Source organism: Setaria viridis, chromosome 6, assembly GCF_005286985.2.
Source record: "Setaria viridis chromosome 6, Setaria_viridis_v4.0, whole genome shotgun sequence".
NCBI lineage: Eukaryota > Viridiplantae > Streptophyta > Magnoliopsida > Poales > Poaceae > Setaria > Setaria viridis.
In genome coordinates this window covers 11,688,268-11,701,500 of record NC_048268.2, presented here as the reverse complement: position 1 = coordinate 11,701,500, position 13,233 = coordinate 11,688,268, and the positions used below count along the sequence as shown (strand labels likewise).

The following is a 13,233-nucleotide window of genomic DNA, read 5'->3' as shown; positions in this document are numbered from 1 at the left end:
GATTACACGGGATTGGCTTGTCAAGAGCGAGAAGTCAGCTGTGGAGCTTGCGAAGAAGGTGGCTTCACTTGAAGCGACTATTGCGGCTATGTCCCTGGAGATGAAAAAGGTCAAGGTCGAGAATGCGGAGTTGAAAGAGGACTCTCGTAGACTTGGCGAAAATTACGAAGCCAGGGGCGACGAGCTCGATCTCGTGTCATCAGAATTGGTGGATCTTGAAAAGTTAGTTAAAGAGAAAGACAAAATTATCCAAGACTTGCGCGAAGGTGCCAAACGGGACAGTGAGGTTATCTCGGGTTTAAAAGCTAAGGTTGGATAGATGGAGCCTGAGCTAGAAACGAGGTCAAAGCTGTTGAGCCAGATAGAAACTACACTGAGGGAGAGGTTCAAAAAGGTTCATGAAGATTACAAAGCCTCCCTTGGTGTGTTTGGCGCCAAACCCGAAGATTGCCCACTGGACGAGGGATGTGAGCGCATGTTTGAATGGTTGTTGGACGAGGTCAAGAGTCTCCCCGAGGTTCTTGAGGGCCTGAACGACTACTCCGCCGTGTTCTGCCTGGAAAGCGCCATTCACTTGCTGGAGCAACAAGGATGCGAGCATATTAAAAATATTTCCAAGGACAGTTATGTTGCGCCAGCTGCCCAAGATATTGGATGCGCCACAAAGTCTTTTCTTGTGGAAAATGCAAAGAAGAATTTGTTCGAGCGCATGTGGTCATCCTCTGGGCAGGAATACGTGAAGAGGCTGGCTTGCGAGCGATTAGCTCAGCTTCGTTCGCAGCCTAGCACTACTAACGAAGAGGGGGATGCTGCGGAGTAGATCTATTTATTTATAGACTTGTTTCTGTCTTTTGTTTCTATGTAAAGAGGATGAGGTTAAATACTTTTGATTGTGTATGAAGTTACGCCTTATGAAATATTCATGCGCCTGTGTATCTTGGTTAAACTGCTATAGTTTAGTTGCGCTTATTCGTGGGCCAACTACAACTTTAGATAAGTCGAAGCTGGGTTGCGATGTGGGGCGACCTGCTGACTTAGTTGTTGCGAGAGCTGGTTGATACAGCGACTTGCGGTCGCTTCAACCATAACTGAATGTGTCGTTGGGTATTAGATTGTTTGATTTCGTACAAGGTTGGTGTGGTGACCTGTTTTTGGAAGTGGAAGTGCTTGGAGGTATTTTCGAAAAACGTCACCCCCCCCTTTTGCGACATTGCGAGAGAGAGGTTAGATAACTTGTGCTTGTGGACTCTCTTCTTGTGAGGTCGCAGAAACTTTCCGCGTTCTTTCGAAAAAAAGTTGTTGGAGCTTTGTTGAGGCTGTATGCGAGAGGCTTGCTTTGTGCGTGTTGGAATGCGATTTTGTACAGCTTGTTGTTTGCTTCCCAAACGGAAAACTCCTCCGCGGACTGGCGCGAGGTCACGCAACTTGTTGTTGCTTTTTCGAACGAGAGACTCCTTTGCGCACTAGCGCGAGGTTTAGGCAATTTGTTGTTGGTTTTCAAGGGAAGAACTCCTCTGCGCACTAGCGTGAGGTTACGCAACTTGTTGTTGCTTTCTTACACGGAAAACTCCTTCGCGCACTAGCGCGAGGTCACGCAACTTGTTGTTGCTTCTTAAGCAAAAAATTCCTCCGCGCACTAGCGCGAGGTCACGCAACTTCTTGTTGCTTCTTAAGCGAAAAACTCCTCCGCGCACTAGCGTGAGGTCACGCAACTTGTTGTTGCTCCTTAAGCGAAAAACTCCTCCGCGCACTAGCGCGAGGTCACGCAACTTGTTGTTGCTTCTTAGGCGAAAGACTCCTCCGCGCACTAGCGCGAGGTCACGCAACTTGTTGTTGCTTCTTAGGCGAAAAGCATTCTTAGGGGAAATCTTTTTCCTTTCTTTGTAGGAAAAGGTGTATATGGATCTGCCTCGTTAAAAACCTTGCCTCCGTTATGGAGCCCCTAGCAAGGAAAAGAGTGCAGTCCAGACTCTATGACCTTACAAACGAAGTAAGCTTAAAAGAAAGAAAAAGGCAAAATTGCTCTGTTGCCTTCGGCGCTGCTTATAGTTCCGCAGGCCGGAGGTAACGTGTACATTTATGGGTAGTATTTTCGTAAACTGTTAATGTTCCAGGTGTGTGGGAGAGCATTTCCTTGTTGGTCTGTGAGATGGAAGGAGCCAGGTTTGCCAGTCTTTGCGACAATGTAGGGGCCTTCCCAGGCCTCTTGCAATTTGCTTGGGTTTTCCCAATTCTTCTTCCTTTTGATGACGAGGTCACCGACATTGATCTGTCTTTCTCGAATGCGTTGATCCTTCCATGTTCGGGTTTCTTCTTGGTATTTGTCTAGGTTCTCGGGATGGAGCTCCATTGGCGGCAGCGCCATTGGCCGGGGTGCAGAGGCAGCGGGATAGGATCCCTCAGTTATTGGCCTGGGGGGATTCGAAGTGTGCAAGCGTGGCTTTGCCGCGGCCGTGGGTTGGCGGAGTGAAGCACTCGTGCGGTCACTGTCCGGGCGTCGGTAGGCGAGTGGAGCTTGGCTGGTCTGAGGCGGCGACGTGGCGCAAACGGAGGGGCAGAGCTAACTCGGGACGGGGCGAAGGGGTTGCGCGGCAGGGGAAAAGATAGACGCGCTCGCCTACTAGGCAGCCGGGCGCGCGAGTTGTCGCGTCGCGGCCGCCGGTTGGGCGACGACAAGCCCGCCGGTGGTGGGCGTCCACGCGGCGACATCGCGCTGGGGCGATGTCTCGTGGGCGCGTTCTAGGCGATGAGCAGGCCGAAGGTCGGATCTTTGGGCCAATTTTTCTCGCAAAATTTGAACTGCACAACCTTTGGTCCTTTTACAATAGTTGTAGACCTATCGACCGAGTTCAAACTTGGATAAAAAGTTTTGTACAGATTCAAAACCGTTTGTGAGATAAATCGAGTCAAAGTTCAGCAAAAAATCTGAAATTTCAGACTTCGATGAAATTTCAGTTTTGCACCGGTTGACCGATTTGGCTATATTAGACTGCATTTTTGAAAACCTTTTGTGCATATTTTGGCCTAACTCTTTTAATAAAAGTTGTAACACACTTGCAGAACTACAACTTCTATTAGGGGTATGACTTGGGTTTAGATATAGAATTATGAGATAACAGGTTGCAAAGTTGAGGAAAAACATGTATTCCAGGACAGGTTATTTGCAGGATTTTGATGTACTCCTGATTTGATTCTTGTTTTTGACTTTCTCCCACTCCAAATTAGCCAAAATACTATTAATAAAAGTTGTTTGAAACTAAAAAGTTTACAACTCCTATTTGGACAAAATTTCAAGTTTGTATATAAAATCTCAAGTTTCCTATTTAACTCCTAAAAGAGCTTTTTAGGGGCAATTTGGACCTTTCACTACCTCTACTTAGTGACTAATGACTTTCTTAAGTTTAACTACACCTAACTAAGGTAGAGTTGTTACAGTTTAGCCTAAATTGACTAGCCACCACATGTTTAGAATTGAAGGGTGGTGCCATACTTCATATTTCTCTCAAAAAACACTCAAAGAAAAAAAAAGGACATGAAATGTTAGTAGCACAAAAAAGTCTATAAGTTTTCCATGATCAAATAAAAAAGTGCTCCTTTTAAAAAAAATGCTCCCTCAATATTATTTAAAGCATACAACATGTTGTAGAATTTATTAGAGCAAAGTACAATGTTGATGTTTTTAATTAAAGAACACAATATTGACTATCATATCTATATAAATAATAAAAAAAAGCAGGTTACCTCCCAAAAAATGCCGATAAGCTCAGAAAAGCTGAGTTTATATGGAAAGCTGATAAGCTCAGTTTTCTTAGCTTTTTGTAGCTTTTTTAGTTCAGGAAGCTAAACACATCTTCTAAAAACTAGTATTGGTTTTTCAAAACTAAAAAGCCAATAACAGCTTTTCAAAAAAACTCAAAAGCTGCGGCTCAAACAAACAGGACCTTTGTTATAGTTATATAGCTAAACTCCTTACCTTGCTCATGTTAATGCGAAGCCATGGTCTTTGGAGCATCATGTCGCGAATAATTTGGCTTCAAGGTCATCACCTTGCCTCCCAACAGTGATGTTTGCTGAACTTCTCCTAGCCTTCCAACAGTGATATGGGCTTAGTACAAGCATGTTGAACGTTATACACAGCTCTTCGCACAAGGACATAAGCATGCAAGTGTTGAGAGCCGATATATATCTTTGACTCTATTGGAAGTGTTTGAAGTGAGCAATACATTATTGTATAGAAATCCAATCCATTTGATCACATTAAAATTCATGAGACAAGTCTCTCTGTCCCCGTTAAGTCATATATGAAGGGTCAAAACAAACAGGTATAAAAAACATTGACTAGTACATAAACCGTATGTACAGTGGGTGGTAGGTTTGCCGGTATGTAAAAGTTATATTGTTCATGCGGATCTATCTATTTATACCTATAGTAATCACAGATGCTCTAGAAAATCCTAACGAGAAAGAGAAAATATCTAGCCATTGATCCATCGTGGCCCTCTTTTTTTAGTCGTTCAGATTTAAAAAAGTACAATTAGTTATTAGTTACGTGCATTTGGTTAACTTTGCTATGTTCTAAGGATAATAGGTGCAAATGGACAGCGGGGCCACTGGTGGACGTGCGTTCCTTGCTAGGGCATGCCTACATGAGAACTAAGGAAGACCGGCTGTGTGGACGTGGAGGATGTGATATTACACGATGCTGGAACATGGATGGATGCCACGTTAATTCTCAGGTATAAATTAGAATTCATTACAATTTTTAGGAAAAATATGCACGGATGTATGATCCATTAGAGGAAAAGTGAATAGGATGGACCAAAATATTCAATCCTTTGTTCGAAAAATAGTTTGAATTTTGGCAATGTGAGTAAGAATTTCCTTGATTTTGAGAGAGAGCCAAATATGATTACATTATTTGTTAATATTCGTCTCATATTGATTTTCAACCTTAAAAAACCGATGCACTATTTCAACTACAATCACATTAAACGAAACATAAAATTTGATCCATCTTGGCCTCTCGAGCTATGTGAGTAGGAGAACAACATAGCAAAGATAAATGATCTAATTAATCTTCCTAGGAAGAGCTTTGAACTCTTGGAAACAACAAAATGAAATCATGCAATTTGATTGGCAACTGACAATACATCATTCGCACAATGATCAGAAATAGCGATTCTTGGTGAGGTACAAACGTATGATCCATTGTCGGTAAAGCAAATAGGACAGACTAAACTTTTCGTCACATATTGATTTTCAGCCACTAAAAAAAGCGATGAGGTAAGATAGTCATTTGTTTCTAAATACACAGTACAACATAGTCATTATTTCTAGTCTGTTGCGGTGTGGTGGGATAAGAATAATTAATCACATGACAAGACATGGCATGGCAGGCTATAACGTAGCATCATGACTAGGGAAAACCAAAAGCACTAAGGAAGATGAACAGATTCTTGCCGATGTCCCATCACAGAGCAAATAAAGCAGGGTAAAAGGGGATTGATCTTTGGACTAGAAAATAGGGGATCGATCTTTCCATTGATCTTACAAACAAAAGATAACAGAATAGCAAAGATGGCTAGGGTTCCAATGAAATTTAAATCTAAAGTTACTAATTAACAGCATAGCAAAGATAACAACATTGATCTTCCACTAGCGCGGCTTGCTCACTCCATTCACCCCTCATTCCCGTCCATGACGTGGTGGCGGCTCCACTTCTTCTGGTTCTTGCCCCTCAGGGGGTGGACCCAGGACGTGATCCTTGACCTCATTTAGAATCCCCCACCGATGCCTCGTTCCGGGGTAGACAGGGCACGCGAAGGTGTTGTCAGCGCCGCGAAAGACGCGTAGAGTATCGCCCCGGGGGAAGGGCGTGTGGTAGCCGCGGCGCCAGTCGTCAGATGAGTCCGTCAGTTTGGGAGTCGGAGTCGAACCCATCAGCTGGAAGGGTCACAATCAAGGTCAACTTCTGATACGGTGACGAGGGTGTGAGGGTGGAGGAAGCCGCCCCCACCGTCGGAGGAGCCTGGGAACGCACCGGGGAGCCCACAGTAGCTCTGCAGCGACCATCCACGAGCGACGGCAGGTTGAGGTCGGCGGTGTTGGAGCGCGATCCCGACGACGAGCGCAATGGCCACCCGAGGTCGTTGGTGTCAGAGTGTGATACCGACGAGGAAGCGCCGCCGTAGCGGGATGACCCCACCGCGTGGACGTAGCGCCATAGCGCAGTCATGAAGTTGCAGGCAGTGGCGCGGCAGTAGCATGGCGACAACCCGCCACAGGAGCGCGATGACGATGAGAGGACCTTTAGTCCTGAATGATTAGTTTCGGTTGATTTTTCGAGAGATATGAGGCTTACCAACTAGAACTAATGCTCATATTTCCACTAGTGAGTGCAAGGTTCCCTCGACGCATAAGGCGATTTATCCACCGTGGTTCCTAACCACAAGTAGAAATGCACACATTTACTAGGGGCGGTTCCTTAAGAGAAGTGTATTTTCTAGGGGCAGTTCCTTAAGATAAGTACCGATAGAAATCTGGCAGTGTTCAGGTACAGTGCGCGAAAGCAACTGCTAGTGACTGTAGATAACGATATCCATCGATAGAAATAAAAGGCTAGTATCACATCTAAAAACTAGCTTTGATATTCAGCTCAGATCCGTGCCTCTAACTTTTCGTGCTCATTATATAAATCATAAATTTCCTAAAAAATTAACAAAATCATACATAAAAATCCAGAATGTTTATCAAAAGGTAAGATTCAAATCAGTGGTAGATGTTCAGGATTAACAACTTTCTTACTCCACATATTTTTGTTAGGTGAGGAGGCATTGCAAGTTTGCAACTGTTGAATGAAATCCGTACTTCGATGGAACTAGGAGGTAGTTGGTTTGAAGTATATACCATTTAGGTCCTGTTTGGGAGGAGTGTGCTAAAATTTAGTTATGAACTAAATTTTAGCCCTCTCAAAAAGAGTGCTAAACTTTAGCCTTTGGGGGTGTTTAGGAGGGGTGCTAAAGTTTAGCAACTGCTATGCCAAATGACCCTTTTACCCCTGCATAACGTGCACTGTTACTTTTCCTGTCCCTGGACCTCACCGCGGACTCGCGGTTCTTGATCATGCACTTCTGGTGCTGCATCACCGCGCGGTCGGCGGGATCCACCATCGCCCGCTTCCAGCTTGCCCTCCCGCCGCCGACTCCCCCGGGCGCATCCCCGTCGGGGATGGGGAACCCCAGCACCATGCACCCCTCCACCGCCGCCACCCTAGCGCTGGAATCCCGCGCCAAGAAATCCTCTAGCGTCATCTCCGCCGCGCCACCGCCGCCCCTGGCCCCGGAGCCTCCGCCGCCGGCGCATGCGCACCGCGGCCGTTCCGGATCCGGCCGGAGGAGGTGGGGGCTGGCGCGGAGGTCGCGGGGGTGGGCGGGGCCGGCCGGAGGTGGCGGCGGCCCCGGACAGCATGAGGCGCACGGCGAGCGCGGTGTTGGGGAGCGTCGCGATGCCGGCCTCGGACAGCACGAGGCGCGCGACGAAGGTGCCGGCGAGGAGCGTCGTTAGCACGGGCGCCGCAAGCGCCGTCAGGCCGCGGGGGCGGGCGGGGCCGGCCGGAGGTCGTGGCGGCGGCGGCGCGGCGAAGGCAGCGGGCGAGGTGGAGGCGGCAGGGCTGGCGCGGGGCCGGGCAGCGCCGGCCGGAGGTCGCGGCGGCGGCGACGAAGCGGAGGCGAAGGGCGAGGTGGAGGCGGTAGGGGCGGCGCGGAGGTCCGGGCGGCGGTGGCGAGGTGGAGGCGGCGGCGGCGGCGGCGACGAGGCGGAGGTGGAGGACGAGGCGCGGAGGTCCGGGCGGCGGTTCGGGCGGAGGCAGGGAGAGAGAGATAGGGGGAGGAGAGAGAGGGGAGGGGGTAGTGGGGGAAAGTGGTCCGGGGGACCACTTTTTAGTCCATTTAGTCCATTTTAGCTACCCAAGTGACTAATGGATTAGTGGGGGGCTAAAATTTAGTCCACCAGTTTTAGCCCACCTGTTTGGGAGCACAAGTGACTAAAATGGACTAAAGTGGGGGTGCTAAAGTTTAGCACCCCCCTCCCAAACACCCCCTTAGATATCCAATAATCCTTCCTTTTATTTCAATAAAAATATTGGTTCCACGATCATCTAGGAGTATGGTCTTGTACTCTTCTTGTTCGAGCTTTATGTGAATCTAACCCTATGGAGCTACACCCCCATCAATGCTAATCTCAACCATCCCTTTTATTTCTCACCCACTAACTATATAACTATACGGGACTACTGAGAAGTCAAAGGGACGATTGAGATTCGCGAGATAAGACATGTGGCATCCATCAAGATAGGGATCCTCCATGAAACTGAATTCAATGCTTGATATCGAACCTGTCCCGAAGATGAAAAGTTTCTCTTTAAATTTAGACATCCTAAACTTCAATTCTTGTGCACACAGAATATACTCGCAATCGTAGGCTCGTAGCTTATAGACAAATGACATTGCAAGCAATGGCGTTGCCCTACTTGCAAGAACTAGTCATCTCCACACTTCTCGTTGTATCATTGTGCATGTACATTAAGTTCTGGAGGCTGAGAAACCCGTTGTACCCCATGGACTGGCCGGTTGTGGGCATGCTCCCTTTCCTCGTCGCCAATCTCCACAACGTCCACGACGAATTCACTGTCGTCCTTGCCACCTACGGGTGTAACTTCAAGGCGCGAGGGCCGGTAGCAAGTGGCATGCGGTTCTTCGTCACCGCTGACCCGGCAAACGTCCGGCACATCTTCACCTCCAACCATGCAAACTACCCCAAGGGCGAGGATTTTGCTGAAATCTTCGACATCATTAGCGGCACCCTCTTCGCCATTGATGGTGAGGCCGTCCGCCAGCAGAGAGCCATGTTCCAGAACATCTTGAGCAATCCACGGTTACTTGCCTTGATGGCAAGTTGCTGCCGTGACAAGGTGGTGAACGGACTCCTCCCGTTCTTGACCCGCATGGGGAGCACCAGGACAACGTTCGACATGCAGGATTTGATCACAAGGTTGGTGTTCGACCTTACTGCCACGCCGATCTTCGGTGTCGACCCGGGTTGCCTGTCCATCAGCATGCCGTCTATCCATGTTGCAACCGCCATGGACACGTTCATGGAGGTCGGCTTATTCCGGCACACCATGCCGGCTTGTTTCTGGAAGGTGATGAGACGGCTAAACATCGGTCCAGAGAAGAAGCTGGCCATGGCGCAAACAGTGATGCATGCTTTCATCATGGAGATGACTGAGAAGTCGAAAGCCAGGTGCGCCGATCTCCTTGATGATGTGTGGGCCATGGACATTATTTCTGCTGACCCATCAGTGGGCAGAGACGATATCCTACTACGTAATGTACTCATCTTTAACATGATCGCCGGGCGGGACACGCTTGGTACCACGCTACCGTGGGTATTCTACAACCTCGCCAGGAACCCCCGTGTGGTCTCTTGCATCCGCAAGGAACTGGCACCCATCGCATCACTGAAGGCCACTGCTCTCGCCTCCAATAGCATCAGTAGTATGGTCGTCTTTGATCCAAAGGAGACTGAACACCTAGTCTACCTTCAGGCAGCCTTATTGGAGTCGCTCAGGTTGTACCCACCAGGCCCGATCGAGCGCAAGGTGGTGCTAGCTGTCGGGATACGAGGTAGGCTACGCTAGCGCAAATCAAAATTTCTACCGCGTATAACCAGGAAGAACTGCCGTATAAGGATCACGGGATTACCACTCGACGCACTACTGGTGCGGAAGATGTAGATATGCGTCGGTGCAGTGAAGACGATCACGTAGTCGTACGTAGTCGAACAACGTAGTCGTACGTAGTCGATCACATCCAGCGGCTCCTCAGCAGCTCGTCCACGTGCACAGCAAGATCGCCTCCGGTGCCGCGGCTCGTCGTCGGCTCGTCGTGGCTCGTCGGCGGCTCGTCGATGGCTCGTCCAAGTGCTGCAGGCGCAACACCTCCAAGGTATCCACACGTGCAGGGAGGAAGCGTCGCAAGCCGGATTGCTAGATCCGCGAGTTGCAACAGGCGAGGGCGTGGGAGGCGCGGCAAGTGTGTTCAGCCAAAAGGTGTGAAACCCTAGGGCGCCCCCACCCCTCTATTTATAGGGGTTCCTGATGGGCCTCTGGATCCGAGGCCCATTAGTACTCCTAAACCTAATCCAACTCGGATCAGATCCGAATTGGGCTTCCAGCCCCTTAAGTGTGTGACCCTATGGGTTCGGATACGTATAGACATGGCCCGAGTACTCTTACTCGGCCCAATAGTCGGTAGCGGCCTCTAGCAAGACGTGCCAACTCCTATACGCATACGAAGATCATATCAGACGAACCATCACAACATAATATACATGCTATTCCCTTTGCCTCACGATATTTGGTCTAGCTTCAAGCCGACCGCTCTTTCTCGATCCTGTGATTCGGAATCCCTTTGTAGGTTAACTCTTAACCGTACGTAGCATGGCCATGCATTTTCGGATCCAATCACTCGAGGGGCCCAGAGATATCACTCTCAATCAGAGAGGGGCAAATCCCATCTTGATTGACCATGTCTCATAGCATGCTTCTTGACAAACCCGAAAGCTACCTTTATAACTACCCTGTTACGGTGCAGCGTTTGATAGCCCCTAAGTAGGTCAATCCACATCTAGAATACATGCGACAATCTCAGGTCTAAGGACAAAGCGTATATGTTGTTTAAAGAGAGAACTACTTCTCGTGTTGGGTCAGTCCTAACACATGTCTCCACATGTGTCCACATTATTAGTTCAACATCTCCATGTCCATGACTTGTGAAACATAGTCATCAACTAATACATGTGCTAGTCTAATATTCATGTGTGTCCTCACATGAACACCGACTAGGGACAACTTTAGAATAACCATACAAGTAAAGAGTTTCACATACAATTCACATAATTACAAATCAATTCAAGTAGCCTTTAATGGATATTCAATGAACACAATATACAAATCATGGATACAAATGGAATATCATCATCTCTATGATTGCCTCTAGGGCATACCTCCAACACTAGCCGACGATGTGCTCCCAAGTGGTCACCAGTTGTGCTCCGGAGAAACCATCCTGATCTCCATCTATGCGATGGGTAGAATGGAATCCCTGTGGGGCAAGGATTGCCATGTGTACCGTCCGGAGAGGTGGCTGTCCGAGGACGGTGCTAAACTGCGTTACGTGCCGTCCAATAAATTCATGGCGTTTAACTCAGGGCCGAGGATGTGCCTTGGCAAGAACATAGCAATTGCGCAGATGAAGACCATCGTTGCCGCGGTGGTCTGGAACTTTGATATGGAGGTGTTGGAAGGGCAGAGCATCGAGCCAAAGCTGTCGTGCATTCTGCAATTGAAGAACGGGCTCATGATGATGGTTAAACAGAGAGAGTAATCAATGTGACATGGAATAAGCTAGGTGCAATGCAACTACAGATCGACTCAGTCCTGGCATATATGGTTTGAACAAAATAATTAAATGCAAACTTATAATGAAGTAAATGGAAGCGTAACATGTATTTTCGTCATTAAATAAAGTCTACGGACGCCGTCATCTGGCCATCTGAAAGCTGGGATCATACCCTACTACAGACTCTTTGATTTCAGTACTGATGGTTTGTATTACTCCCTCTTTCTAAATAAGTGATGTTTTCAGATTATCTTAAGCTTATTTGAAACTTTGATGGCATATTAATTAATTGTTTTTCTATGTGTAAAAGGTTTGGATAAATTTATACGAGTATATTTATGTTTAATAGTAACTTCATCAAAAGCATCCGTTCACTTTATGAATATTTTGTAACAAAAACTAGAAATCACAGTTATATTTTTGAGGTAATTTCAATATCAAAAACTTCATTTATGAGACCGGAGGAACTAGCAGCAGCCAGTATGACAAACATGCATCAAAGCAATGAACACCACGATCTGCTGGTACTCACTATACCACAGCCCCAAAATACCATCAGATGTTAAAGTAGATACCGATGAACAGTTCACCGGTATAGTTATCCCACTAACCATTGGTCGATATTTCAAGTTTCTACGACTCACGATCGGTCGTTATATGTATTTAGATGTCCTATTGAATAAATCAGTCGGTACACCCAAAAAATATATCCAACCATCCATCATTGAATAAATCAGCCAGTACACTCTAAAAAAATACATCTAACCCTCCGTCGGGATACATAGAGTAGACCCATCAGCACTTCCCGCGCGCTTCCCGCCCACACTCGCATGAAAAAATTTGCCTCAAGGACCCGCCAGTCAATCCCAAACCCTAGCTAGTTTTCTATCTCTTCCGTCATCCACCGCTACTACCCTCGCTCTCCCTTGCTCCTCTCCCCCAATGAGTTACAATAACTTGAATGGTTTCAGACAACAATGTAATCGACTTAGTAGAATTGATATATCCATTCTTGTATGTCATAATTTACTATAAACGATTGTACCATAATTTAAAAAAAGCATCTTGATGCTAACTAATTATGCTAAATAATTAAGGATGATTAGCGTTGAAGTCAATTTATATCCTCAAACTGTTGGTCGGTACAAACCTGTGACCCACTGTGAGTCATTGTATATGTGTCTATTGGTAGATCTCAAGTTAGCATCAAACGCTCGATCAGTATAACTCTATACCGACGCCACTTATAGCAACATGTTGGTGCTCATTAATGACATCTTTTTATCCCTATTTATCTTAAATAATGACATAAATTTAATACCTAAACTATTGATCATACCTAATAATCGGGCAATTTTTGCATATGCATTGTATTTTGGAGGACATTCTATTTTCACAAGAAATTAGACTATAATGGAGAATAATTTGACAAGCCCTGAACAAGCGACAACTCACAAAGGCCAACATACCCAAAAAGGGCTAGGCCGGTTGGCCTATGGAGCCCAAACCAATTGTTCTAGGGCCTCAGGGTGCCCATTCGTCCTTATTAGTAGCGAGCCATCCTCCAGGTAGACATAAGGCCTAAGTTTATGCACATATGACAAGTTGATCGTGGGATCAAAGTGAATAAGGCGAAGATTTGGAAGATTATCAAGAACCATTCTTATCCCGAGGTTATCGTCATGCCAGACCCACATGCAAGCACGAAGATTTCAGAATATCAGAGAAGACTTAGGAACAAAAGGAGGCACGAGAGACCAAAAGGAAGAGCCAG

At 46.9% G+C, this 13,233-nt stretch overlaps 1 protein-coding gene across 1 annotated transcript; it reads left to right on the top strand.

Moving 5' to 3' along the window:
* The first annotated feature begins 8,325 nt into the window (after positions 1–8,325).
* Positions 8,326–11,679, top strand: LOC117861554 (alkane hydroxylase MAH1). Its single transcript, XM_034745125.2, has 2 exons — positions 8,326–9,661; positions 11,058–11,679. Exons 1-2 carry the CDS (start codon positions 8,498–8,500, stop codon positions 11,442–11,444), a joined length of 1,551 nt encoding a protein of 516 aa, XP_034601016.1. The 5' UTR covers positions 8,326–8,497; the 3' UTR covers positions 11,445–11,679.
* The last annotated feature ends 1,554 nt before the right edge of the window (positions 11,680–13,233 follow it).